The sequence below is a fragment of the Bufo gargarizans genome, chromosome 1 (genome assembly GCF_014858855.1).
Source record: "Bufo gargarizans isolate SCDJY-AF-19 chromosome 1, ASM1485885v1, whole genome shotgun sequence".
Classification (NCBI taxonomy): domain Eukaryota; kingdom Metazoa; phylum Chordata; class Amphibia; order Anura; family Bufonidae; genus Bufo; species Bufo gargarizans.
The window spans coordinates 352,665,289-352,691,735 of record NC_058080.1 but is presented as its reverse complement, the minus strand read 5'-3'; the positions used below and the strand labels follow the sequence as shown (position 1 = coordinate 352,691,735).

The 26,447-nt window shown below is 40.8% G+C and overlaps 1 protein-coding gene across 2 annotated transcripts; it reads right to left on the bottom strand.

Annotated features, from left to right (window-relative positions):
* Positions 1 to 499: 499 nt before the first annotated feature.
* HSH2D (hematopoietic SH2 domain containing) lies at positions 500 to 25,724 on the bottom strand. Of its 2 annotated transcripts, none has more exons than XM_044282881.1 (6): positions 25,622 to 25,724; positions 9,765 to 9,896; positions 6,311 to 6,400; positions 6,050 to 6,215; positions 3,356 to 3,622; positions 500 to 2,529 (listed from the first exon to the last, which is right to left on the bottom strand). In XM_044282881.1, exons 2-6 carry the CDS (start codon positions 9,866 to 9,868, stop codon positions 2,149 to 2,151), a joined length of 1,008 nt encoding a protein of 335 aa, XP_044138816.1. In that variant the 5' UTR covers positions 9,869 to 9,896; positions 25,622 to 25,724; the 3' UTR covers positions 500 to 2,148. The 2 variants fall into 2 exon arrangements, with proteins under 2 accessions (XP_044138816.1, XP_044138808.1); XM_044282873.1 differs by lacking the exon at positions 25,622 to 25,724 and adding an exon at positions 19,676 to 19,732.
* Between the last annotated feature and the right edge of the window lie 723 nt (positions 25,725 to 26,447).

Sequence of the window (26,447 nt, the reverse complement as noted above, 5' to 3'; positions counted from 1 at the left end):
AAACTTCTATGCTGTTTTTAACAGAACAGAAACCTCTATGATGTTTTTCAGCACTGACATAGCATTGAGAACTATTGACCAGTGGTTATGGTTTTGCCTTTAATGTAGAAGGTTGTGAGTTTAAATCCCTACAAAAACTTTTTTTTTTAAATAGAGGCTAAATAAAACTTAAATATACAGGGTGTTCGCAACAGTGAAAATTTTTATTTTATTGAGAAAAAAAGAAGGCGCCTGAAGAGGAATCCCACGCCTCTGTTTTTTAACACTCAGATGCCATAAGGGGAACTCATTGCTGTGAGGGGAGAGGGCATGTGGCATATACTGGGGCCATGAGGGTGAAGAACTGTGTGAGGAGCTTTACGAAGTGTAAATCTGTGAGGGAGTACATTATTACCAGATTTGGGGCCCCACTTTTGATTTTGTCCCGGGGCCAAATCTTGTCTAAAACCGGCCCTGTGTAGCATGTATGTATCTATGGACAGCAGAACCTAGAGAGGAGGTTACTGATGAAAAATAAATCTTGAATATTCGAAAATACGAATTCTAAATATTCGCAAATTCTTGAAGTGCCGATATTCGCAATTAATATTCACTATTCGAATATTCGCGCCCAACACTAGTGCCTACACATGGCATAAATGGGTGTAAGAGTTCCCTGGCAGAGCAACTATAGTTCCCAGATGGCTAAACAGTTGAGAAGCACTGTATGAAAGGAAATACGTTCTCTATGGTCTATAGATTGTCTGCATTTTGGGCGTTTAGAAAAAAATGGGAACCTGTATAATATTGAGAAAAAACATACAATATGAGTACCGTCGGAATCTCTGCCTCTGGGTACTGATGTCCCTCTGGCAGGATGAGTAGTCCATATTGACTCATGTGGTCCTGTCACTATAGACAAAACATAATGGCAGCCTAGTTACCCTGAGCAGCAGGGGACTGAAAACTAATTCAGAAATGGGGCAGACTGGCCATAGACCCTGAAGTATTCATGCTGTCTAATCAGCACCTTGATATACCACACCTGTGAGGTGGGATGGATTATCTCGGCAAAGGAGAAGTGCTCACTAACACAGATTTAGACAGAATTGTGAACAATATTTGAGAGTAATGGGTCTTTTGTGTATGTAGAAAATGTTTAAGATATTTTAGCTCAGCTCATGCAAAATGGGAGCAAAACCGAAAGTGATGCGTTTATATGTTTGCTCAGTGTAATTGAACTATCCTTACACAGCCAGCTTCCAGTAAACTATAGTCATTTAGTTGTGTTTTTTCATGGCGTATTCAGCAAGTTCCCAATGTTATTCTAATAAGAGGTTCCATAATGAAGCACTGCTTTTGTAGGTTTGTGTGGGCTATCCTTACGTCTTATAGCAGAGGTTGCAGGGTTTTATCACTGTGTTACGGTACAGCCACAATGGAATTACAGGTAGATGATCTGCAGCATTCACAGTAGCAGCAACCAGAGGTGATTTTAAAAATGCTCATCCACACCTGCAGGAAAAATCTCTGCAACTGAATCCACAAATAACCTGGTTTGTGGTATGTATTTTAAATCTGAAGCATGTCAGTTTATGCCACGGATTTCCACAGAAAATGTCATGCTTTGAAATGCATAAGGTGAAATCTGCTGCAAATCTACAGTCAAATCTGTGTCAAAATCTCCATGGGCATTTTGCTGTGGATTTGTTGCAGAATTTCCAAACTAAAATATGTCACATGTGAACATACCCTTATAGCCTTTTATGGACAAGTTTATGCAGTACCCATAGTCTGCTAGGGGCACAAATGTTATGGCCAATTGCTTCTGATTTTATGTGGCAGCGAAGGGTTTTTATTTATTTTTCCCTCACAAAGGAATCCACAAGACAGAAAATTGTGCCACGTTTCAATGCATGCATTATTACAGAGGTAATCATTGTTTCTAGATGACAGTACGCTGTCTCATGGAGGCTATATACACAATGATACACAAACTGCCTACAACTCTGAGATATGGACACACAGTGACATCTAGTGCTGAAGTACAGGGTGCAAATGCAAGGTTCTTCAGGGTTGCGCATGAGCCCTTACGTATTAGAAAATGCATGATACCCACATTTATATTATATTAATGTGCATAGTAGGTTTTTCTGTCCACTTTCTTGTTTAGGAAAATCCTGGTGCAAAAGGTGGAGGTGCTGTATATTCTTCTGGGACTCTTGGTTGATGGTATCTCTGGTGTGGTGTCGGAGGTGGGCTCTTCTGTCCTGTTTGTCCAAAGCGTCCAAAACTGTCCATGACATTTTTCATGTGTGTTACCATAGTATTTTCCATTTTCTTAAAATCCTGAGCTAGTTCTCCGTCTTTAATGAAATACACTGCTTTATCCATTGCAGTTTTACAAGCTTTCAAGGGTTTCTTTGATGAATTACCCAGTTTCTCCTCATTCTTATTGGGCCAGTTTGAGTTGTGAGCTGCATTTGGGCATGGTAAATCTAAGCTTTGAGATTTTATTATATGTCTCTGCTCATTTGGAACCACTGGGACCTGTAAACAGAATGTCAATTCAAATATTAAATCCCTTTGCACAATCAATTTTGAGGAACATATCATTTCAAATTATGTGGCCCAGACAACAGTCCTGTGCAGATAAACCAGCATTCTCTCCTCTCCCTTTATCCTCTTACAGGGTTTGTGTCATGAGAAATAACGTTATGTAGCTGACTCACATTAGCGATGTACTAATGTCAGCAGTACATAACAGTATGCTTTATAACTCCCTGCCTGCTGCCGTTCTCTTAAAATAAAGACTTTTAAGATATGCTAATGAGCCTCTAGGTGCTATTAGGGCGTTGCTTCAGCACCTAGAGGCTTGGTTTACGCACCCTTTGGCACGCCCAGGTCCAGTTGATCGACTTTCAAATTCTCCTCAGTGTCCCATAAATCCTGCGCCGTCTCGTTTAGTATTCGGCGCAGTGAGTGAAGGACGCGCTCCTGCTGTCGGCTTCCTTTCTTTGGTGCAGGCGCAGTGAGGAAGCCGGCAGCAGGAACGCGTCCTTCACTCACTGCGCCGAATACTAAACGGGACGGCGCAGGCGCGGGATTAACTGGATGATGAGAAGAACTCGAAAGCTAATCAACTGGACCTGGGCGTGCTAAAGGGTGTGTAGACGAGCCTCTAGGGGCCCTAATAGCACCTAGAGACTCATTAGCATAAGTATTTATTTTAAGAGAACTCCGGCAGGCAGGGAGTTATAAAGCATACTGTTATGTACTGCTGATATTAGTACATCGCTAGTGTCAGTCAGCTACATAACGTTATTTCTCATGACAGAAACCCAAGAAGAAAAATTACTCCAAAGCATTTACTTACATTGTTGCTTGGCATCTGCATTTCTGTGGGAAGTAATGGGTATAGTCTGTTTACTGTGGCAGGATTGCATGGTGGTGTCGTTATTTGAGAATTGCAGGACATGGAAGACTGCAATCTCCTTGGTGGCAAAGGCGGGATGTGTGTATCCACAGACTGTGGGGGAGGCATGGCGATGCCTATAAAAGGTTGCTTTGGACTGTGAAATGGTGTTGGCAGTGTTGATCCGTTTTTAAATAATTCTTCATAATCATTACCAGATGATGTTTTCTGTAACAGATCAGATGATTCAAGTTGGCATTAAGTTAGCGTGATCACAATGCTGCTATGCCATCGTTTACTAATTTAGAAAATACATTTCTAGAAAATAAAACCAATCCCCAATAAAATAATATTACAGCTACGTGATCAAAGCCTCACTATGCTATGCTACGACATACAGTTTCACTGTTTTATTAAAAACTTTGTGAAGAGTACCTGGTCTTCATTTGATTTAGAGTTATAGGCTATATCTTCAGGACATTTATTTTTTACTTAAATGCTTGAAAATCAGGCTGAAGCAATTTTGCCATATGGTTTTATTAGAAAATATTGCACTATTTATACAGACGTGGACAAAATTGTTGGTACCCTTTGGTCAATGAAAGAAAAAGTCACAATGGTCACAGAAATAACTTTAATCTGACAAAAGTAATAATAAATTAAAATTCTATAAATGTTAACCAATGAAAGTCAGACATTGTTTTTCAACCATGCTTCAACAGAATTATGTAAAAAAATAAACTCATGAAACAGGCATGGACAAAAATGATGGTACCCCTAACTTAATATTTTGTTGCGCAACCTTTTGAGGCAATCACTGCAATCAAACGCTTCCTGTAACTGTCAATGAGACATCTGCACCTCTCAGCAGGTATTTTGGCCCACTCCTCATGAGCAAACTGCTCCAGTTGTGTCCGGTTTGAAGGGTGCCTTTTCCAGACTGCATGTTTCAGCTCCTTCCAAAGATGCTCAATAGGATTGAGGTCAGGGCTCATAGAAGGCCACTTTAGAATAGTCCAATTTTTTCCTCTTAGCCATTCTTGGGTGTTTTTAGCGGTGTGTTTTGGGTCATTGTCCTGTTGCAAGACCCATGACCTGCGACTGAGACCAAGCTTTCTGACACTGGCTAGTACATTTCTCTCTAGAATTCCTTGATAGTCTTGAGATTTCATTGTACCCTGCACAGATTCAAGACACCCTGTGCCAGACGCAGCAAAGCAGCCCCAGAACATAACAGAGCCTCCTCCATGTTTCACAGTAGGGACAGTGTTCTTTTCTTGATATGCTTCATTTTTTCGTCTGTGAACATACAGCTGATGTGCCTTGGCAAAAACTTCGATTTTTGTCTCATCTGTCCACAGGACATTCTCCCAGAAGCTTTGTGGCTTGTCAACATGTAGTTTGGCATATTCCAGTCTTGCTTTTTTATGATTCGTTTTCAACAATGGTGTCCTCCTTGGTCGTCTCCCATGTAGTCCACTTTGGCTCAAACAACGACGGATGGTGCGATCTGACACTGATGTTCCTTGAGCATGAAGTTCACCTTGAATCTCTTTAGAAGTCTTTCTAGGCTCTTTTGTTACCATTCGGATTATCCGTCTCTTAGATTTGTCATCAATTTTCCTCCTGCGGCCACGTCCAGGGAGGTTGGCTACAGTCCCATGGATCTTAAACTTATGAATAATATGTGCAACTGTACTCACAGGAACATCTAGTTGCTTGGAGATGGTCTTATAGCCTTTACCTTTAACATGCTTGTCTATAATTTTCTTTCTGATCTCTTGAGACAGCTCTTTCCTTTGCTTCCTCTGGTCCATGTCGAGTGTGGTACACACCATATCACCAAACAACACAGTGATTACCTGGAGCCATATATATAGGCCCAATGGCTGATTACAAGGTTGTAGACACCTGTGATGCTAATTAGTGGACACACCTTGAATTAACATGTCCCTTTGGTCACATTATGTTCTGTGTTTTCTAGGGGTACCATCATTTTTGTCCATGCCTGTTTCATGAGTTTATTTTTTTACATAATTCTGTTGAAGCATGGTTGAAAAACAATGTCTGACTTTCATTGGTTAACATTTATAGAATTTTAATTTATTATTACTTTTGTCAGATTAAAGTTATTTCTGTGACCATTGTGACTTTTTCTTTCATTGACCAAAGGGTACCAACAATTTTGTCCACGTCTGTATATCACAGAACATAGTAGGATGCAGAATGCAATTCACTGTGAAATCTGTCCGATGACTCGGTTTCCTGCCCCTCTCCTGAATAATAATCTAGGCGGATTTTTGACCATACCAAATCTGAGCTTTGATTTGGTCATAAATCAGCTTAGAGGATCATCACACCTTTTGGAACCCTAACTCACTCAAAAGAACAGAGGTTCTATGACCCAAAATCGCCCTTTTCCCATAGAACGCAAAAGGTTAGTGGTTGTGCCCGGCTGTCTATATTAAAGTCTATGAAGATTACAGAGCACAAGGACTAAGCATGCAGCTAATAGTCACTTTGAATGTGGTTAAACATCTCCATAAACTCCTATGGAAGCCATTCACTCTACAATATAACACCAGCAGTTAGTACAGTACTTGTGGATTGAATGGCTAGTCATATGACTGTTTTCATGTAAAAGTTGCCACATACCTGTCCACATGGTTGTGTTAAAAGTTCATTATAAGGGTACAGAGGATGCTGCTTGTAAAAGCTTACTAGGTCCTCTAATGTATTGTGGGTTCTTGTGTCTCCAGAAAGGATGCATTGATGATCTTTCAAAACATCAATCATGAAATGTCTGTAGCGGTCCGGGGTCCTATAAGTAAGGTAATAAGATAATCAGCAGATCTGGTACATTATCTTCTTTTTATAGAAAATTAGATGATTTAATGTTTTATTCTTTTAAATTACCTGTAGGACAAGCTGTACCCAATTCTGCTTTCACTAACTCTGATTAGAAAACATCCTGCTGTCTTGTCCTTCAGTAAATCTTCTGCGTCCCTATAATAAGACAAGTTTTTGTAGGATTAAATAAAGGAAAAGTCACATTTTACATAATTTTCTTCAAACTGGCGTTTCCCCTCATTGATTTCCATAGGAATAGTCATGGTATGGTGTCATTCTTGCTGCACAGTGAACACTATAAAAACAATGGCACAAATGCTTTTTTTTCTGGTTCCACCTCATTAATGCTTTTTTTTTTTTTCCAGCTACCAATACGTCATATGGAATATTAAATGGTGCCATTATAAAGTACGTGTCCCACAAAAACACAAGCCCTCATAAGGCCATGTGAACAGAGATATAGAAAAGTTATGGCTTTTGGAAAGTAGGGAGTAAAATAAATGAAAGAACAAAAATGAAACATGGCTGCACCGGGAACAGGGTAATGAAAAATGCCGAAAAACCAGTTCTGAACAAGTCACGTCATTTTAAAGTATAATTATTCTACCTCTGTACATGATTTTACAGTTTACACGTAGATATATTGTAATATATGTGAAAGTTGAGTAACCTTCCAGATATTTCTTTTGTGCTGATTCTGAATTACAGCCTTTATTATAGTTAGATATTTGGGGGAGGCACTGGGCAGCGTTACTGGCTGAGTTATGGTGCACCCGAGATTAGTCCTTGTATATTATGTAACCTGGTATTACGTGACTTCACATAATTCACTTATGGTCTTCATTGTAAAACTGATTGCATCACAAATCAGTGCAATTTTTGGAACTTTCTGTCCAGTGTCCAACAGATGGAATCTAAGTATCATTGCAGTGATCCTACAAATATGGTTCGGGAATTATGATAAAGTCTCATTGACACGTCAGTGTTTGGTCAGTGATTTCCATCAGTGATTGTGAGCCAAAACCAGCATTGGAGCATCCACAGAGATAAAGTATAAGGGAAAGATCTGCACCTGTTCTGTGTTTAGAGCCGCACCTAGTTTTGGCTCAAAATCACTGATGGAGAACACTGACGTGTGAATGAGGCCTAGGGGGTGTTTTACACGGGCGGATGCCGTGCGTGACATTCGCTCCGTGAATGACAGCCAAGACCCGATGCAGACTGCAGAGGCACGGAGCATTAACATGACTGATAATGCTCCGTGCCTCTCCGTGATCTCTTTACTACGAAATCAGTGACCACTTTATCCCACTGTGATTTCGTAGTAAAGAGATCACAGAGAGGCACGGAGCATTATCAGTCATGTTACTGCTCCGTGCCTCTGCAGTCTGCATCGGGTCTTGGCACTCTTTCACGGAGCGGATGTCACGCACGGCATCCGCTCGTGTGAAACAGCCCTAAGGGTTGAACCTTTACATGTTCCACAAGCATGATAAAGGTAAGATTGTGCCTTGAGACATATGACACAGTCAATAGTTATGCGATTAGTCATATCCACAATGCACAGGGACATACTAGAGAGACTACACAGAATAGTTGATTGACCATAATAGAAATAAAAAACAGTCATGAAAATCTATTTGTCCGTTATTGTTAAGTGTAGGGTGCGGCCACACGTTCCATATACAGTATGCTCTGAACTTCCCACAGTAAATCTGCACATGGAAAATCTGCAGCGTTTACAGTAACAGCAAACAACCAAATATGCACCGAACTTTGACATGTGGTGTGTTCTGCTGCGGTTTTCCCTCTTTGCAATGCTTCACATGAAATCTATGTCACACCTGAAGAATCTTTACAAGGATTTCAGCAACAAAATTCAGGCTATTCAGTAAAAAAATAATTAGTGGCGGACCCAGAAAAGTCAATGAGGTCTTCTCTGGCTTATATAGCGCCTACGTATTCTGCAGCGCTTTACAGACATTGTCATCACTCACTGTCCCCAGTGGGGCTCAAAATCTAGATTCACTATGTCTTTAGTGTGTGGGAAGATACCCACAGAGACAGCGTACAGACTCCATCCAGATGTTGAACCTAGGACCCCACTACTAACCACTGAACCACCATCCTGCCTTGACATACTTTATGCCTAGTGGCCATGTGAAAACTGCAAGATTTTAGGTTTTTAGTATCTTAATAATATAGATAGGGACATGGAAATAAAAAAAAAAATATATAAAAAAAATATATATCACAAAAAAAAGTTAATCCTTTATTTTTTGGAATATACATCCCCTTTAAAGTCCCAAATTATTAAGAGGTACAGAAGAGAACTAATAGAATTCTATTATTCTTCATTCCAGTAGTCAAAACGTGAAGCAGGGATCTGAACACTTATGTCCATGTAAAAATTCCTAAAGCTGCGTTTTCACTTTTTCATCATAAGGTACTGAGTGCAGAATGATGAAAGAAAAGTAGATTTTTTTTTAATTTTATTTTAGCACAAGGCTGCAGCATAGCAAAATGTAAAAAGAAAAGGAGTGTGAAGACCTTCTGAATGCATTTACCGTAATGTTTATGTACATGCGATTAAACAAAACTAAAATATCGGTGATCCATATACCAGTAAATATTCACATTTTTAGTGTATTTGTGTGTACGTCTCTGCTTGCATTTTTAGATTTTTAGTTGGAAATGAATCTTTTTTTTTTTTTAGTTTCCTGTTTGTCACAAAGTTAGGCCTCATGCACACGACCGTTGTTGTGTTCCGTTCCGCAAAATGGGGTTTCATTGTTCCGTGATCCGTTTCCGTTTTTGTTTCTGTGTGTCTTCCTTTATTTTTGGAGGATCACCAGACATAAAGGAATGTAAAAAAAAAGTCTAAGACAGGTTTGCCATGCAAATGATAGGAATAAAACGGACAGGGATGACAATCTTGTGTGCCTCCACGTTTTTTAGTGGTCTCATTGACTTGAATGGGTCCGCGAACCGTTTTCCGCGGAAATAATAGGACAGGTTATATTTTTTTGACGGACTGGAACCACGGATCACGGACGCGGATAGCAAACGGTGCGCTATCTGCATTTTCAACGGCTCCATAGAAATGAATGGGTCCGCACCTGAAACGCTAAAATCGTCGGAACGGACGCGGAAGCAAACAACGGTCGTGTGCATGAGGCCTTACTCGAAGGTGGATATGGCTGTCAACACTGTCACCATGTTTTAAATCCCCTTTCTGCCCTTCTGGCGATTGTATTAAGGTATGTGCCTGTAGACACAGGCACAAGTGGCATTTGTGAATTCTGCACATATTGAACTTTTCTTTTCTTTTTGTACATCTAATTTTCTGCATGGATCAAACTTCTGGCCATAAATATTAAATATGACTTTTATCTTACAGTTTAGCTTTTATTTCTAGGTCTTACAAGGTTACATCAATGGCATATTACTGGGTTACTCAGACACTAAACCAATATGAAAAGATTTTGAATACCTTCAAACATATAGTTAAGACACTTACTTTCTTGTGATGACACCATGAAACCATTCAGGAATGCCATTCTGTAAAAACCATTCTGATTGTGTTTCAGTGAACCATTTTACAGATGGTTGGTTTTCTTCCATTTCTTCTTCAAAGGGTTTGAAGTGCCAGCTAGAAAAAATAATCATCATCAATAAAGGATACTCATGTGTTTTCTGTAGTTAGAACTATCTACATTAGCCATATATCTGTCTCATATATTTACCCACACTTCAGCCACTGGAAGACAGCTCAGTGGATCGAATATGCCATATCATTCTGTGGGACATGACTACTGATGCCTGGCATTGTCCGCTTCGGCAGAAACCAGCTCCAGTAGGTGCTTCTCATAACTATCTGGATACCAGTCTCTGACATTAGAGAATTACGGTATTTTTTGGGCTATACAATGTTTGAGGAGATTCTTCCATGCACATCCTGTTTAAAACCTTTCTTCAACATTTCAATGGGTACAAATCCAAGCTTTGCCATGGCGATTCAGGAACAATCCATTTTTATCAGCCACTTCTTTGCAGATTTACTGGCATGTTTAGTGTCTATTCACACAGTACAGTAATATATTGCAACTTATGATTTGACTGTAGTTCGTCAATACAGGTTTTCAACTGAGCTTTAGGGCTCATGCACACAAACGTATTTTCTTTCCGTGCCCGTTCCGTTTTTTTTTTGCGGACCCTATGTGGAACCATTCATTTCAATGGGTCCGCAAAAAAACTGAAGTTACTCTGTATGCATTCAGTTTCCATATGTCCGTATTCCCGTTCCGCATTACGGACACTGTTCTATTAGGGTCCAGCTGTTCCGTTCCACAAAAATACGGAACACACGCGGACGTCATCCTTATTTTTTGTCAATCCATTTTTTGCGGAACACAAAATACATACAGTCGTGTGCATGAGCCCTTAATCTTTTAACAGATTGTATCACATTATCCTTAAAGCAGTTGTCCAAGATTTTGATGGCTTATCCTCAGGATAGATCATCAATATCAGATCGTCGGGGGTCCGACTCCCTGCATTTCCCGCCTATCAGTTGCTACCATGTAGCTCTAACAACAGAATTACACAGCTCCATTTACTGTATAATGGGCAGAGCTGGTTACTGTAGTGCTGCTCCCATTCACTTCAATTTAATATTGATGGCCTCTCATGAGGATAGATATCCCAGAAAACCTCAGCTACACAGGCTAATCATTTCCAAGTAAGCCCAAAAAGTCTCAGAGCCCTATGTTGAAGCTTTTTGAAAACAGAATTCTGAAGTGCATGACCTGATATCGCCCCCTCCTGATGTTTACCTATGTGTTCATGGGCAAACAAATCCAGCTAGCAAAGGCTTCCTCCTGGCATATGTGGACCTAAATTATGCAGTTCTTTATAAAGGTAGGCTCTCTTTAAAGGGGTTGTGAAACTAATATAAATGTATCCCACCCAATAGACATCACTTTCCCCAAATATCCATTTATCCAAACTGCATTATTCTTTATTAGCCTAGCACTGCATCCTGTGGCAAATAGGTTTTCCTATTCAGTTGCTGTAGGTTACATCCTGCATTGGAGCCTTGTAATGTAAGATGTAGGAAGTAAGAACAAAGGGCGCGGTGTCAGGACACATCTCACTGCCTTAGGCCTCATGCACACAACAGTATTTTTTTGCGGTCCGCAAAAAGGGGTTCCGTTGTTCCATGTCCGTTTTTGTTTCCGTGTGTTTTCCATTATTTTTGGAGGATCTCCAGGCATGAAGTAAAGTTAAAAAAATCTGTCAAGTTTGCCATGCAAATGATAGGGAAAAAACGGACGCGGATGACAATCTTGTGTGCCTCCATGATTTTTCACAGACCCATTGACTTGAATAGGTCCGCAAACCATTGTCCGTGAAAAAAATATGACAGGTCATATTTTTTTCACAAACTGGAAACACGGATCACGGACGCGGATGACAAACAGTCCATTAACCAAGTTTTCCACGGATCCATTGAAAGTCAATGGGTCCGTAGAAAATCGCGGAAAACGGAACAACGGACACGGGACACAACAACGGTCATGTGCATGAGGCCTTAAAGGCATGATGGAACAGCAGATACATGACAAACCAGGAAGCAGGATTCAAGCATTGGGGGATAAGAGAAAACAATCCATAGAGGATTCAAGCATGGGGGATAAGAGAAAACAATCCATAGAGGATTCAAGCATGGGGGATAAGAGAAAACAATCCATAGAGGATTCAAGCATGGGGGATAAGAGAAAACAATCCATGGAGGATAAGAGAAAACAATCCATGGAGGAATAGGAGCTAGAGTAATTGATGAAAATATACTTTAGAGTGAAAAGTAGTTTATGGCACAACCTCTTTAACTTTGATTATAACAAGAGTAGGTCCTTGTAGGTGCTGTATTCAATTCTGAGACTGCTGTGTAAAGGTGTATTTACAGCTCCCGAGGAGTAGAAGATTGTCATCGCTTGTCCTCAAACAGCTGCACAATCTGCTGCCCAGAAACCTCTGGGAACCACACCTACATTGAGAATGGACCCCTGAAGATTGTGGAGGGCGCACTGCGCATGTGCAGCCACCCTCCATTCATTTCTATGGCACCGCCGAAAATAACCGAGTGCTGGCTTGGCTATTTCCGTCGGCCCCATAGAAACTAATGGGAGTGGGGCTCTCCCATTGAATCCTATGGGAAGAGCGCTTGGCAGTGGCTGGACCCATGAAAACTCGGGACCTCCGACCAACGCCTTCCCAGCTCTGTTCTCACTGTAGCGATATGCCCCAATTGTCTGTGATGGTTTCTAGTGGCCGGGCAGGGCTGGAACCACCCTTTCTCTCTCTAGGAAGAAATAGAAGTCAGTCTAGTATTGGTTGTCGACAAATGCACAGCTAAAAGGTATTTAGGAGCAGAGTTTGACAGGGAGATTCAATTCCCCTGAGGATTACAAAAGCTAACGGGGCACTATTTGTGCCAGCCCTTGAGGGAAAGGGATATTGGATCTTACAGAATGTTTAGTGACCACAAAAGGAGGATTACAGAGCATTTGTCAGAAAAAAAGTAAATGCCTTTATATAGTGGCTATAGCCTTCTCTTATATGGTGGGAGCAAATAGGCCTCAGGCTTCCCACTATACCCAAAGGACAGAAAGGGCCCTCTGTTCAGAGACTGTATTCCACAGAGGATACTACAAAGCTAGAATATAGCCAGAATGAGTAATATATATCGCACACCTTGGTCAAGTTGAAAAGATTGTGCAGACTATTAAAAAGGAGCCTCAGCCCTTTATCCTCCATATACAGTCTTGGAGAATTGCATATGTCAAATGTAAAGACTGCATCTAATATGAACAGGGTCTGTGTGAACCACAACTGCTTCAGTAAAGTACAGTGGATTTGTTGCATGAAACCTGGCTTTCATTGACTCAAGTTTCAGGAACCCTGCCTTGCATCTCACGGCATTTACTAACACTAAGGACAACCATAGACACCATCATGCAGGAGAATGCTAGAATGCTGACGTCAGGAAATGCCCCGAAGGGAAGAGCAGGTGCTCCTTTCCTACCGCTGCATGGAACAGGGAGCAATAGAACTATGAATACTACTACTCCCATCCAGCCACACTCACACACGTCCCTGTGGCATGCTGAATTTGTCCAACTAAACCCGGGATGAACATCTCGTTTCTGTGCCACAGCTCCAGCACCACCCCTAACCCAACTAGTTACATAGACACTCCACTGATTTGACACCCCCATGGACATATCATCACAGGAAATAAGAAAGAGCTGCATGGACATGGTCATGTGAACACAGCTTGGAACGGAAAATAAGAGCAATAAAAGGTAAAATAAATACATTACAAAATTACAGCTACACTCATAAATCATGATTTTAAAGGATGCTGACGAAAACCAGAAAACCCTTTTAAGAATCATATGGTCATGCAAAGAGAGTAGAACCGTCCACATAACTCCTAAACATAATGTATAAATCACAAGTTAATACTATTTATCTGCTCAGCTCCTTCTGCTCTATAACATGCTGCCTGCAGATTGCACTACTTTTCATGATGATAGGTTCCCTTTAAAATTATATATATTTTTTGACTGAAAGGCAACTGTACCCATTATCTAGAAGGCTTAGAGGCGACCAATCACTGCTCCTGACATATCTTTTTTACTCAGTTTATTTGTGATGCAATCACTAATTTGGAGCGTCTTTTCGTATAATTTTATGTCAGTTATCATTACTAGAAGTTTATAAATGAATCTGCAGCTGGGTGTTACAAGGGAGGAAAGTGTCCATGCGCTGTGTGAGACAGTTCTGCCTGTTTGAGTCTGTACAGTGACAACCTGAACCTTCACTGGTGACACCCAGTTGCAGGTTCATTAATACATTTCTATAAGAGAATGCAATTCGTTACTAAAATTGACATATCAGAAGAGGTGACAGGTCCTATTTAAGATAGGGTACCATAGCTAATATTACATATTAAAAGCAGTGTATTAAGGAAATTAAATCAGTATTGTAGTAAGGGTTGTCCACAGAAGGAAATGGCATGTCTGTGTTTGTTTTTTTAAATAGATTATTTACACAAGTCATCTTGTTACTATTAATACAAATGTTGCATCATTGCCAAACCAAAAATCTGTCTCATGGTGGCTCAGCAGTAACCCTATTGTTAACCCCTTCTTACTAAGTGATGTGCTATTATGTCACAGTCTATTCCACAATCGTACTAGACTGCAATGGCATGGGCTCAGGAGCAGGGCTTGTACCATTGCTTTCATCTATCAGCTATATTATACAACTGGAACTCAGCTCTGGGATCGGAGATAACTCCAGTGCCAGCAGTTTAACTCCGTGGATGACGTAATCAATAGTGACCGCAGTATCTAAAACGTTAGACAGAGAGGCCCCCAAGTCTGCCATATCCTGTCTGCCTTTACATACTGCTTCTGGAAGGATACAACAGATTGCCTGTTAGAATAACTATGCCCTGTAATACAGGAGTATTACAGTGTATAGTATAAGCAATAAAAAAAGATCACAGGTTAAAGTCCAATATGTAATATAAAAAAAAGTAAATATATATTTTTTTAAATGTTAGAAAAGCAAAAAAAATATTATATATATATATTTCTATATATTGTGACACAGTGAGAGGTTTGGTCTGGGTTTTGGCAGCACCTGGCTGTCCTTAAATAGGCAGCTGGGCTCAAAAGCCAGGTCTCTGTGTTGGGATCTGGGAGCCTTGTGTCTGGATGAAGGTTTGCTACCTGTTTGGCGTAAAAACAGGTTGGCGCTGCTATGGTCAAGGACGCTTTGAGGCAGAATTGCCACATGGTGTGAATTACCACCAAGACCGCAAGGTGACTTTTTATATGACTGTTTGTTTTGTCACTTGCCTAAAGTGTGAAAAAAATACTGAACTGTTTGATCCAAAGAACTTGTTGTTGCCTCTATACTGCGTCCGCTAATCCTGTCTACGAGAGCGAGTCCCCCATATATATAATATTTTTTATCACTTTACACGCACCTGATAAGACACACCTAGGTTTTACAGGAGAAAAGTAAGAAAAAAATTTTTTTTATCAGACCACAGATCAGATACCAATATCAGGTCCCCATATCAGACCCCCATTTGAGATCAGACCTCCATCTGAGCTAAATAAATAAATTACGGTAACTTACCTCTCCTGCGCCCCTGCTACTCTCCAGGTCCAGCGTTCTCTCCTGCAGTCGCGCTCCGTGGTCTTTCTTCAGGCCTGCACTGCACCGTGGCCTGACCATGTGTACGCAATCAGGATAGTGCAGCATGGGCCCAGAGAGGACAAGGGAGAGTCGAGTACAGCCAGCACTAGCAATGCTTCACTCATTAGTGTAGTGCTGTGTGTATGTATATATATATATATATATATATATATACAGTGGGATGCGAAAGTTTGGGCAACCTTGTTAATAGTCATGATTTTCCTGTATAAATCGTTGGTTGTTACGATAAAAAATGTCAGTTAAATATATCATATAGGAGACACACACAGTGATATTTGAGAAGTGAAATGAAGTTTATTGGATTTACAGAAAGTGTGCTATAATTGTTTAAACAAAATTAGGCAGGTGCATAAATTTGGGCACTGTTGTCATTTTATTGATTTCAAAACCTTTAGAACTAATTATTGGAACTCAAATTGGCTTGGTAAGCTCAGTTACCCCTGACCTACATACACAGGTGAATCCAATTATAAGAAAGAGTATTTAAGGGGGTCAATTGTAAGTTTCCCTCCTCTTTTAATTTTCTTTGAAGAGTAGCAACATGGGGGTCTCAAAACAACTCTCAAATGACCTGAAGACAAAGATTGTTCACCATCATGGTTTAGGGGAAGGATACAGAAAGCTGTCTCATAGATTTCAGCTGTCTACTTCCACAGTTAGGAACATATTGAGGAAATGGAAGACCACAGGCTCAGTTCAAGTTAAGGCTCGAAGTGGCAGACCAAGAAAAATCTCGGATAGACAGAAGCGACGAATGGTGAGAACAGTCAGAGTCAACCCACAGACCAGCACCAAAGACCTACAACATCATCTTGCTGCAGATGGAGTCACTGTGCATCGTTCAACCATTCGGCGCACTTTACACAAGGAGATGCTGTATGCGAGAGTGATGCAGAGGAACCCTTTTCTCCTCCCACAGCACAAAAAGTGCCGCTTGAGGTGGGCTAAAGAACATTTGGACAAGCCAGCTTCATTTTGGAATAAGGTGCTGTGGACTGATGAAACTAAAATTGAGTTATTTGGCCATAACAAGGGGCGTTATGCATGGAGGAAAAAGAACACAGCATTCCAAGAAAAACACCTGCTACCTACAGTAAAATATGGTGGTGGTTCCATCATGCTGTGGGGCTGTGTGGCCAGTGCAGGGACTGGGAATCTTGTCAAAGTTGAGGGACACATGGATTCCACTCAGTATCAGCAGATTCTGGAGACCAATGTCCAGGAATCAGTGACAAAGCTGAAGCTGCGCCGGGGCTGGATCTTTCAACAAGACAATGACCCTAAACACTGTTCCAAATCCACTAAGACATTTATGCAGAAGAACAAGTACAACGTTTTGGAATGGCCATCTCAGTCCCCAGACCTGAATATAATTGAAAATTTGTGGTGTGACTTAAAGAGAGCTGTCCATGCTCGGAAGCCATCAAACCTGAATGAACTAAAAGATGTTTTGTAAAGAGGAATGGTCCAAAATACCTTCAACCAGAATCCAGACTCTCATTGGAACCTACAGGAAGTGTTTAAAGGCTGTAATTTCTGCAAAAGGAGGATCTATTAAATATTGATTAGATTTCTTTTTTGTGGTTCCCAAATTTATTCACCTGCCTAAATTTGTTTAAACAACTATAGCACGCTTTCTGTAAATCCAATAAACTTCATTTCACTTCTCAAATATCACTGTGTGTGTCTCCTATATGATATATTTAACTGACATTTTTTATCATAACAACCAACGATTTATACAGGAAAATCATGACGATTAACAAGGTTGCCCAAACTTTCGCATCCTACTGTATATACAGTACAGACCAAAAGTTTGGACACACCTTCTCATTCAAAGAGTTTTCTTTATTTTCAGGACTATGAAAATTGTAGATTCACACTGATGGCATCAAAACTATGAAATAACACATGTGGAATTATATACATAACAAAAAAGTGTGAAACAACTGAAAATATGTCATATTATAGGTTCTTCAAAGTAGCCACCATTTGCTTTGATTACTGCTTTGCACACTCTTGGCATTCTCTTGATGAGCTTCAAGAGGTAGTCACCTGAAATGTTTTTTTACTTCACAGGTGTGCCCTGTCAGGTTTAATAAGTGTGATTTCTTGCCTTATAAATGGGGTTGGGACCATCAGTTGTGTTGTGGAGAAGTCAGGTGGATAACACAGCTGATAGTCCTACTGAATAGACTGTTAGAATTTGTATTATGGCAAGAAAAAAGCAGCTAAGTAAAGAAAAACGAGTGGCCATCATTACTTTAAGAAATGAAGGTCAGTCAGTCCGAAAAATTGGGAAAACTTTGAAAGTGCTACAAAGAAACTGGCTCACATGTGGACCGCCCCAGGAAAGGAAGACCAAGAGTCACCTCTGCTGCGGAGGATAAGTTCATCCGAGTCACCAGCCTCAGAAATCGCAGGTTAACAGCAGCTCAGATTAGAGACCAGGTCAATGCCACACAGAGTTCTAGCAGCAGACACATCTCTAGAACAACTGTTAAGGGGAGACTGTGTGAATCAGTCCTTCATGGTAGAATATCTGCTAGGAAACCACTGCTAAGGACAGGCAACAAGCAGAAGAGACTTGTTTGGGCTAAAGAACACAAGGAATGGACATTAGACCAGTGGAAATCTGTGCTTTGGTCTGATGAGTCCAAATTTGAGATCTTTGGTTCCAACCACCGTGTCTTTTTGCGACGCAGAAAAGGTGAACGGATGGACTCTACATGCCTGGTTCCCACCGTGAAGCATGGAGGTGGAGGTGTGATGGTGTGGGGGTGCTTTGCTGGTGACACTGTTGGGGATTTATTCAAAATTGAAGTCATACTGAACCAGCATGGCTACCAAAGCATCATGCAGCGGCATGCTATTCCATCTGGTTTGCGTTTAGTTGGACCATCATTTATTTTTCAACAGGACAATGACCCCAAACACACCTCCAGGCTGTGTAAGGGCTATTTGACCATGAAGGAGAGTGATAGGGTGCTGCGCCAGATGACCTGCCCTCCACAGTCACCGGACCTGAACCCAATTGAGATGGTTTGGGGTGAGCTGGACCGCAGAGTGAAGGCAAAAGGGCCAACAAGTGCTAAGCATCTCTGGGAACTCCTTCAAGACTGTTGGAAGACCATTTCAGGTGACTACCTCTTGAACCTCATCAAGAGAATGCCAAGAGTGTGCAAAGCAGTAATCAAAGCAAAAGGTGGCTACTTTGAAGAACCTAGAATATGACATATTTTCAGTTGTTTCACACTTTTTTGTTATGTATATAATTCCACATGTGTTAATTCATAGTTTTGATGCCTTCAGTATGAATCTACAATTTTCATAGTCATAAAAATAAAGAAAACTCTTTGAATGAGAAGGTGTGTCCAAACTTTTGGTCTGTACTGTATATATATATATATATTTTTTTTATTTTTTTTAAGCAATGAAAATATGAGCCCTCATACATCTAAGTAGGCAGAACATTAAACAAGTTAAAGGTCAGAATATGGTGACACAAAGCAATCTTTTTTTAATAAGCTTTTATAAAAATAGTAAAACATAATTAATAATCACATATACTTGGTATCTCTATAATCGATCTGACCTGAAGTTAATATATCATTTATACCGCACAGTAAACACTGTACAAGTGAAACTCACTATGGTGGAATTGCATCATTTTTTTCACACTGTTGTCCCAAATTTTTCTTTGTAAAGTTAAAAAATACAGTCGGGGTAACCAAAATGGTGGCAATAAAAAATACATCTTAGCCTGCAAAAAACAAGCCCTCATATAGCAATGTCGATGGAAAATGTAAAAAAAGCTATGGATTTTTGAAATGCAGAGACCAAACAGCAAAGAAATCACCTAATTACCAAACTAGACTGTGTTTTGGGGTTAAACCCACAAAACCATCTATAAATGCAGTAACACCCTGGGTACTAAGCTGCCAGAGTTGAGCAAGGTCTTAACAGAAAAAAATCATCCAACCATGGTGAAAACTAAATATCTTAGAAGTGCCATATAAAACATACTACTGGTTACCGAGAAACCACACGCATGAAATACATATTAGTGGATAAAGAGACTGAAAGAAAGCTCAATGTGCTGCAATACACAGGAATGGACAGAACACTCACTGAATCATCATGTGTGGCAGTAGCTGGCATCCTTTCGGTCAGAAATCAATAATGCTAGTCACTGAGAATTCATAGCACCCCAGGCTGGCGATGCTCCACATGCAATAAGCAGAAGTGAAACACTGTGACGTCACAAAGCAGTGAACAGAGGTAAAGCTCAAAAGACTGTCCCGAGTGCTAGTCTCTGTGCCAGCAATTTTATACTATGTGTGTGTTGTCCATAAGGTTGCTGGCTGAGAAGAAGATATACATTGCCAACTGTATACAGTATTCCATGTATCTCACCTATAGAGTGACAACTATTCTGCATTGGTGTTGTTAAAAGAGCATATGACTGTAGTTATACAAATAGCTATTGCACAAAGGAAAAAGACAGAAGTCCAGTCCTTAAAGGGCATCTGTCTACAGATTTGCACCTATGAAACTGGCTGACCAATTACATGTGCACTTGGCAGCTGAAGGCATCTCTGTTGGCCACATACTCATATGTGCCCACATTGCTGGGGGGAAAAAATAGCAATAAAAAAAAATAATATTTGTTGAATTTGACCAAACTTTAAAGTGGTTTTCTGAGATTTATATACTGATGACCTATTCTCTGGATAGATCATCAGTATCTGATCGGTGGGGGTCCTGATCAGATGTTTGAGAAGGCAGCAGTACTCGCAGTAGCTCCGCAGCCTTCTCTCAGCTTTCCCTAGGCCGAGTGACATCACGTTTATCATTCTCGTGGCCTAGGCACAGCCTAGCTGCATTGAAGTGAATGGGGCTGAGCACGATACCAAGCACAGACTCTATACACTGTATGGCGCTGTGCTTGGTGAGCACGGAGAGGACAGCAGTGCTCACAGGAGGGCCGGTGCCTTCTCAAACAGCTGATCGGCGGGTGTCCCTGGTGTCAGACCCCCACCGATCAGATACTGATGACTTGTCCTGAGGGTATGTCATCTGTAGAAAACACTCGGAAAACCCTTTTAACAACATAAAGTACATTGTGTCACAAGAAAACATTCTCAGAATGGTTTGGATAAATAAAAGCATTCCAGAGTTATTACCACATAACGTGACATGTCAAGTTTGAAAAATGGAGGTGTGCCCTGAAGGGCAAAATAGGTTGAGTACTGGAGGGGTTAATAAATTATTGTCTGCTCTACACTCACAAATCATTATGGAAGGACTATATGTTCTGTTCATGTGTGTACACAGGTGGTTGAGTCATTGTCTCCTCCTTGAGCCACCTGTATATAAACATTGGTAAGGGTAATAAATGGGGTGGGCAAATCAACCTAACAAAGAGAAAAACTATACCTCTTATACCAGAAATGGGATTTCTCTTGCTGAGGACTAATGTCTTCCATTTTGCCTTCTCTCTTGTGTAGAGCGATAATCAGCCTCTCTTTTAATGTAAAGTTAACTGTTTAATCTTCAGAAGTTACAAGCGTACTCCAAAATAAGGGTCATTTTATAGACTGATGTAGGCAATAATCGGGAAGAGGAATGTTCATTCCTGAATCCTGATCATTGCCCACTCAATATACACCCATGATTGCTTCTGTTTGGGTATGAATGGTCATTACTACACTCACTGGTCTCCACTCAATTTGCACATTGTCAGCAGCACATCTATGTTTATACTGTGTGTTGGGCTGCAAACAAGTGGGGATTTTGTTGGGTCAATTATCACAAGGGCCAAATCGCGGGAATGACATTGAGAAACTCTTCCAACACCTACAAAGAGTCTTCATAGCTGCCAAGACTGCTACATGAATATCCAAACACCTACTACAATAATTATTGTGTGTTTAAAGGGGTTGTCTCATTAGGGTTAAAGGGTCCAATACATAGGGCAATGATCGGGAATGAGCCATTTGTTCCCAATCATTGCCTGCTCATTTAAGCTGCATTTACAGGCAGCAGATCATCTTTTCTGTATGAGGATGAATGATCGTTAATATCATTCTTCATCCCCATACAGTTTAATTCCTTGTCAGCAGCGCATTACTTTTTAGTCTGGGCAAAATGCTGCCGATTTTCTGACAAATGATTATTTCCTGGTTTGTTGGGAGATCAGAGGCATCTTTAGGGCTCAGGCACACGACTGTTGTAGTTTTGCGGTCCGTTTTTCACGGATCTGTTGTTCCGTATCTGAGTTTTTTTTTTTCTCTAATTTAAGTCCTCTTCCGTTCCATTATTCCACAAAACATATTTGTATGGTTTCCATATGCGATCCGCTTTTTACGGATCTGAAACGGAAACAGGAACTTAGTAATCATCAAACACATGAGCAGTATTGATTGACTCGGACCGTGATTTGCGGACAATAATAGAACATGCACTACTTTTTTGCAGAACGGAAATACGGAAACGGAATGCACATGGAGTACCTGGAGTTTCCTGGTGCAATTCCAGGAAACGAGCATTTATACGATTCATTTAATTTATGTTCATTGCGGAAACCACTCAATAGCACAATTTTTGTGTTTTATCTATAGTTTTGCATGCTGAATTCTTGTGGGGATGCTGTAATCATACTGACCCAGAGAGCAAAGTTGTTATGTTATTTATGCCGCAAAATGAACGCAGCAGAAGTTATAAGATAAAACCCAGAGGTAGTATTTCTGTTTTTCCCAATTCCCCCAGAAAGAGTTAAGAAAAGTTAGTAAGTTATGTGTACCCCAAAATGGTGCCATTAAAAACTACAACTTGCTCTACAAAAAACAAGTACTCATATGGCTGCATCAATGTAAAAATATATTTTTTTAAATATTTGCTTGATCACTAAGCCTTAAAATGCATGCAGGGGGAAAGGGTTAAACGCATTTATATTTTCTCTGAATTTTAAAGGGGTTTTCCGAGATGTTAATACTGATTACCAATCCTCAGGATAGGTCAAAAACATCTGATCGGTTGGGGTCCGACACCGCCGATCGGCTATTCAAGAAGGCAGCTGCACTCGCAGTAGTGACGACACGTTCATTGGTCACGTGGCATAGGCGAAGCTCTGCCCATAGAATTGAATGGCGATGTGCTTGGTGAGCAGGGAGAAGGACGTGTTGCTCAAAGGAGCGCTGGTGCCTTCTCAAACAGCTGATTTGCAGGGGTCCTGGGTGTCGAACCCCCACCGTTCAGATACTGATGACCTATCCTGAGGATACGTCATCCGTTATAAACTCTCAGAAAATACTTTAAAAATCATGTGTCTGTTAAAAGCTATGGGTGATAGAAATTAAATAAAGAAGTACTAATAGGACCACCTTCTTCACGTAAAAAATTATTGCCCCAATAATCTCTTTTCCGATTAAAGCCAGTGTGTCAATCAGGTGATCGACATGGGTTCAGGCTGTTGGAAGATGCCATGGCTAGCAAGGCATTGTATGTGCGAAATATAGTATTTCATGGCAGACATCCGGCTAAGGGATCATGCACATGAGTGCCTGTGCTGTGGATGGACCGCAAATTGCGGTCTGCAATGCCCAGGCACAGTCTGTGTGCACGCCGTTTACAGATACGAACCCATTCACATGATCCATAAGAGGTGGTCCGCATTGCCAAAAAAATAGGACCTGTTCTATTTTGTAGCGGTGCTGGGGCACAGACCAAAATCCCACAGAAGCGCTTTGTAGTGCTTCCGTGGGCACCCAATCTGTGCCTCCACATATCTTGTGGATTGCGGACCCATTCAAGTCAATGAGTCAGCATCCGTGATACGGAGTGAACAGGCCCTGTGTTCATATATTGCGGACCCGCTATATATACGGGCCGCAATGCAGGCATGGGGCACACACGCTAACACTGCATTTTGCTCAGATTCATTTGTAGTAACTGGTTGAGAGATTGTCAGTGGCTAGCCTGGCATACTACCATGCTTACTCATTGACAAACTTTCAGGTGGTGACTGGCTTTTAGCTTAGCCAATGAGAACATTGGAATAAAATGCAAGTTAAGAGGTAGCATGTGAATTACTGACAACGAAACATCATTTTCTAGTAAACATGGTGATAACAAAGCCACCCTGAAACAAGGGACACATTTTAGAGCTGTTCTGTTGTGTTAGCATCAGAATAGTTAAACCAGTCAGGGTTGTACTGGTTGAACATGCAAAGTGGTTAACATTTCCATGTCAGCGCTTAATACGTACCAGCATCACATGCTTAGCAAAGATAACAAGCAGTCACATATCTCAGGTTAATGCTGCATTGATGCCGAATGTAATATTCATGCCATAGAGCGTGGATGTTTTTATATGCATCAGCCGACCCCGACGGATGGACGACAAGTAAACTGTAAATTATAAAATACTTCCATGCTAAAATGGGAAATTCTCTGCTTTGAGAATTTTCGTTGTGGAATGTTTGCTACATGCGTCACCATCAACAGTAGTGGTCAGAAAATTACAAAAACATTTCCCTGTGGCACTTGAAATAATGACTTGGTAGGTCACTTATTAAGACCGGCGCTGGCCTCTACATACCTAAATATACGCCAGCTTCATTGATGTAGATTTAGAACATTTTCTACTCCTAAAACAAGCATGGAAAATGATAAATGAGGCCTGCTGGCCTCCCCCCTTCTTCGCCCACACGCGTGCCCCTTTTTTAGACCTGACATAAGCAGGGAAAAGTCACAGATTGCTCTGAAAACTGGTGTATATCAGTTTGTCGTAAATGACCCCCTTGATACCTGGAAAGAGATCTGTACGAATATGTACGATTCCAGATCTATCAGGCACAGTACTTGCCTATTGTAAGCACTGTTTTACACTGGCAGATGTGCCTTATGATTGTTGGCTTGATCATCAGTAGAGGCGATCACTGTATTTACATGCAGCCATCTCCTCCACAGTATGGCAAGGAGCGCTTGCTAATGCTATCACTTGTCCCCATGCAGAATCATTATTTACCGGCAGCAGAGCGCGATTAGATGGCACATTGGTGGCACTTTACACAGGCAGAACATCGCTTGTTAGCGATTATCTGGCCAACCCTAGACCAGTGTAAGGGAGACTTCACATCACCGTTAATTTTCAAGATCTTGTAATGTCAGTCCAGACTCCAGGTTTAAGATGAGGTCCACTTTCTGATGGTGATTAAGGTGATTGCGTTTTAACATCCATTTATAACAATATTGTATTGTGATCTAATCTTGGTTCAGTAGTGATACAGATAATAATATGTGGCCACTATATGGCTGTCTGAAGCCAGACTATAAATGCATTTACAAACTGCGACTGTCCCTTGCTTTTTTTATATGGTTAATTACCATCAAAAACAGTGACTCATAAACGTGTCATGGTATGTGACTGCCATCTACTATAGAAAGAGTGGAGGGCTTTCATGAAAACAGAAAAAACTCATTGTTGTCCATAGTAGCCAATCACAGCACAGATTTCATGTGTCAAGTGCAATTAAATGAAAACCGCGCTGTGATTAGTTACATGAATCTCCTTTAGTATAAACACTATGTAATACTGGTACAGTTTTCTGCTACCCCACTCCTGTCACATAAAGACAGCCTAAATAAAGCCACTTTTGTCCGTTTTTGGTCAGTATTTTTCATCAGTATTTGTAAGCCCAAACCCGAAGTAGAACCTACAGAGAAAAAGTATAATGGAAAGATGTGCCTCTTCTCCTGGTTTTGGTACAAATACAGATGATAAATACTGACAAAATGCCGACCATGTGAAAGTGGCCTAAGTGTCAAGACTAAGACTCCATTGCCATTCCATATATATCCAGCCGATATACTGACTCTTTACTGATGTAATATTGCTGTGTCTTCCACCCTGATACAAATACTATACACACATGTACAGCCGCCATCGTAACACTACAACCAAGAACACCCAATAAACAGCGAATGTGACAAAGCCACTAATCTATATACAACTCTGCATCAGAAATCTTTTCATATGCTGCTTTCAGTCGACTTAAAACTGAGATATCTTACCTTGAAAGACGTGTGAGCGGTTAAACCGGTCAAGGTCTCTGCTAGGTGATTGAATAGTTTCTATTCTTGTTTCTGAAATGAGAGAAGTAGGCACCTCCTTGAGTGATGATGCACTGAACTAACAGGCGTGTCTGGGGAAAAGGTAATATTTACTGAGCTGAAAATCAGGAGGAGGGTTATAGTCAAGAGGAAGTCCACATGACTTATGTAAAGAAATACCAATGGACTGATTGTGAGCACTTGCTGCAACGTGCCAATGATGACAGTTCCTTGACTAACAAAACATTATAAGTACATTACAGGCTTGTAATGTACTTCACTGTAAAGACAAGAATGTGAGCTAGGTCATGTATATGAAGGCCTCCGAGGTGGTAGATTTCGGAAAAGAAGGACTGGGTTTGTAGGATTGCAGAGGGGCCTGCCACCAGTTATTTTTATCTTTGCCCAATGAAATGAACACGCATGCTCAGCTAGTCTGTGGTCAAGTACGTTAAAAACACTTTATTTTGTTATATTAAAAATATTGTCTCCACATTAATAGGCTGATAGGGTGAACTGGAACTGTAACAGACCAATTATATGCTGGTTCCTGGGTGCACCCTACCACTAGAACTCCTTTAGTATGCAGGAGTATGAAATCTGAGGGGTGTCTCCTATTGTGATCCTAATAGAAAATTTCTGCACTAGACTTACAGGGCTGTAGACCCCTTGGCCAGTGCTATATAGGATCTAACACTAAAAGGATTATTCCCTATTGGGGCTCAATAAAAGGACAAGAGTCAGTCTGCATGTATGCTGTACTGCAGTCTAATGCTCAACGTGTTTC

Coding starts and splice junctions, on each gene's coding strand:
- HSH2D (XM_044282873.1), bottom strand. Junction 6,216..6,310: donor GGGTACAGCTTGTCCTACAG/GTAATTTAAAAG, acceptor CCTTACTTATAG/GACCCCGGACCGCTACAGAC. Junction 2,530..3,355: donor TGCAGATGCCAAGCAACAAT/GTAAGTAAATGC, acceptor TTCTGTTTACAG/GTCCCAGTGGTTCCAAATGA.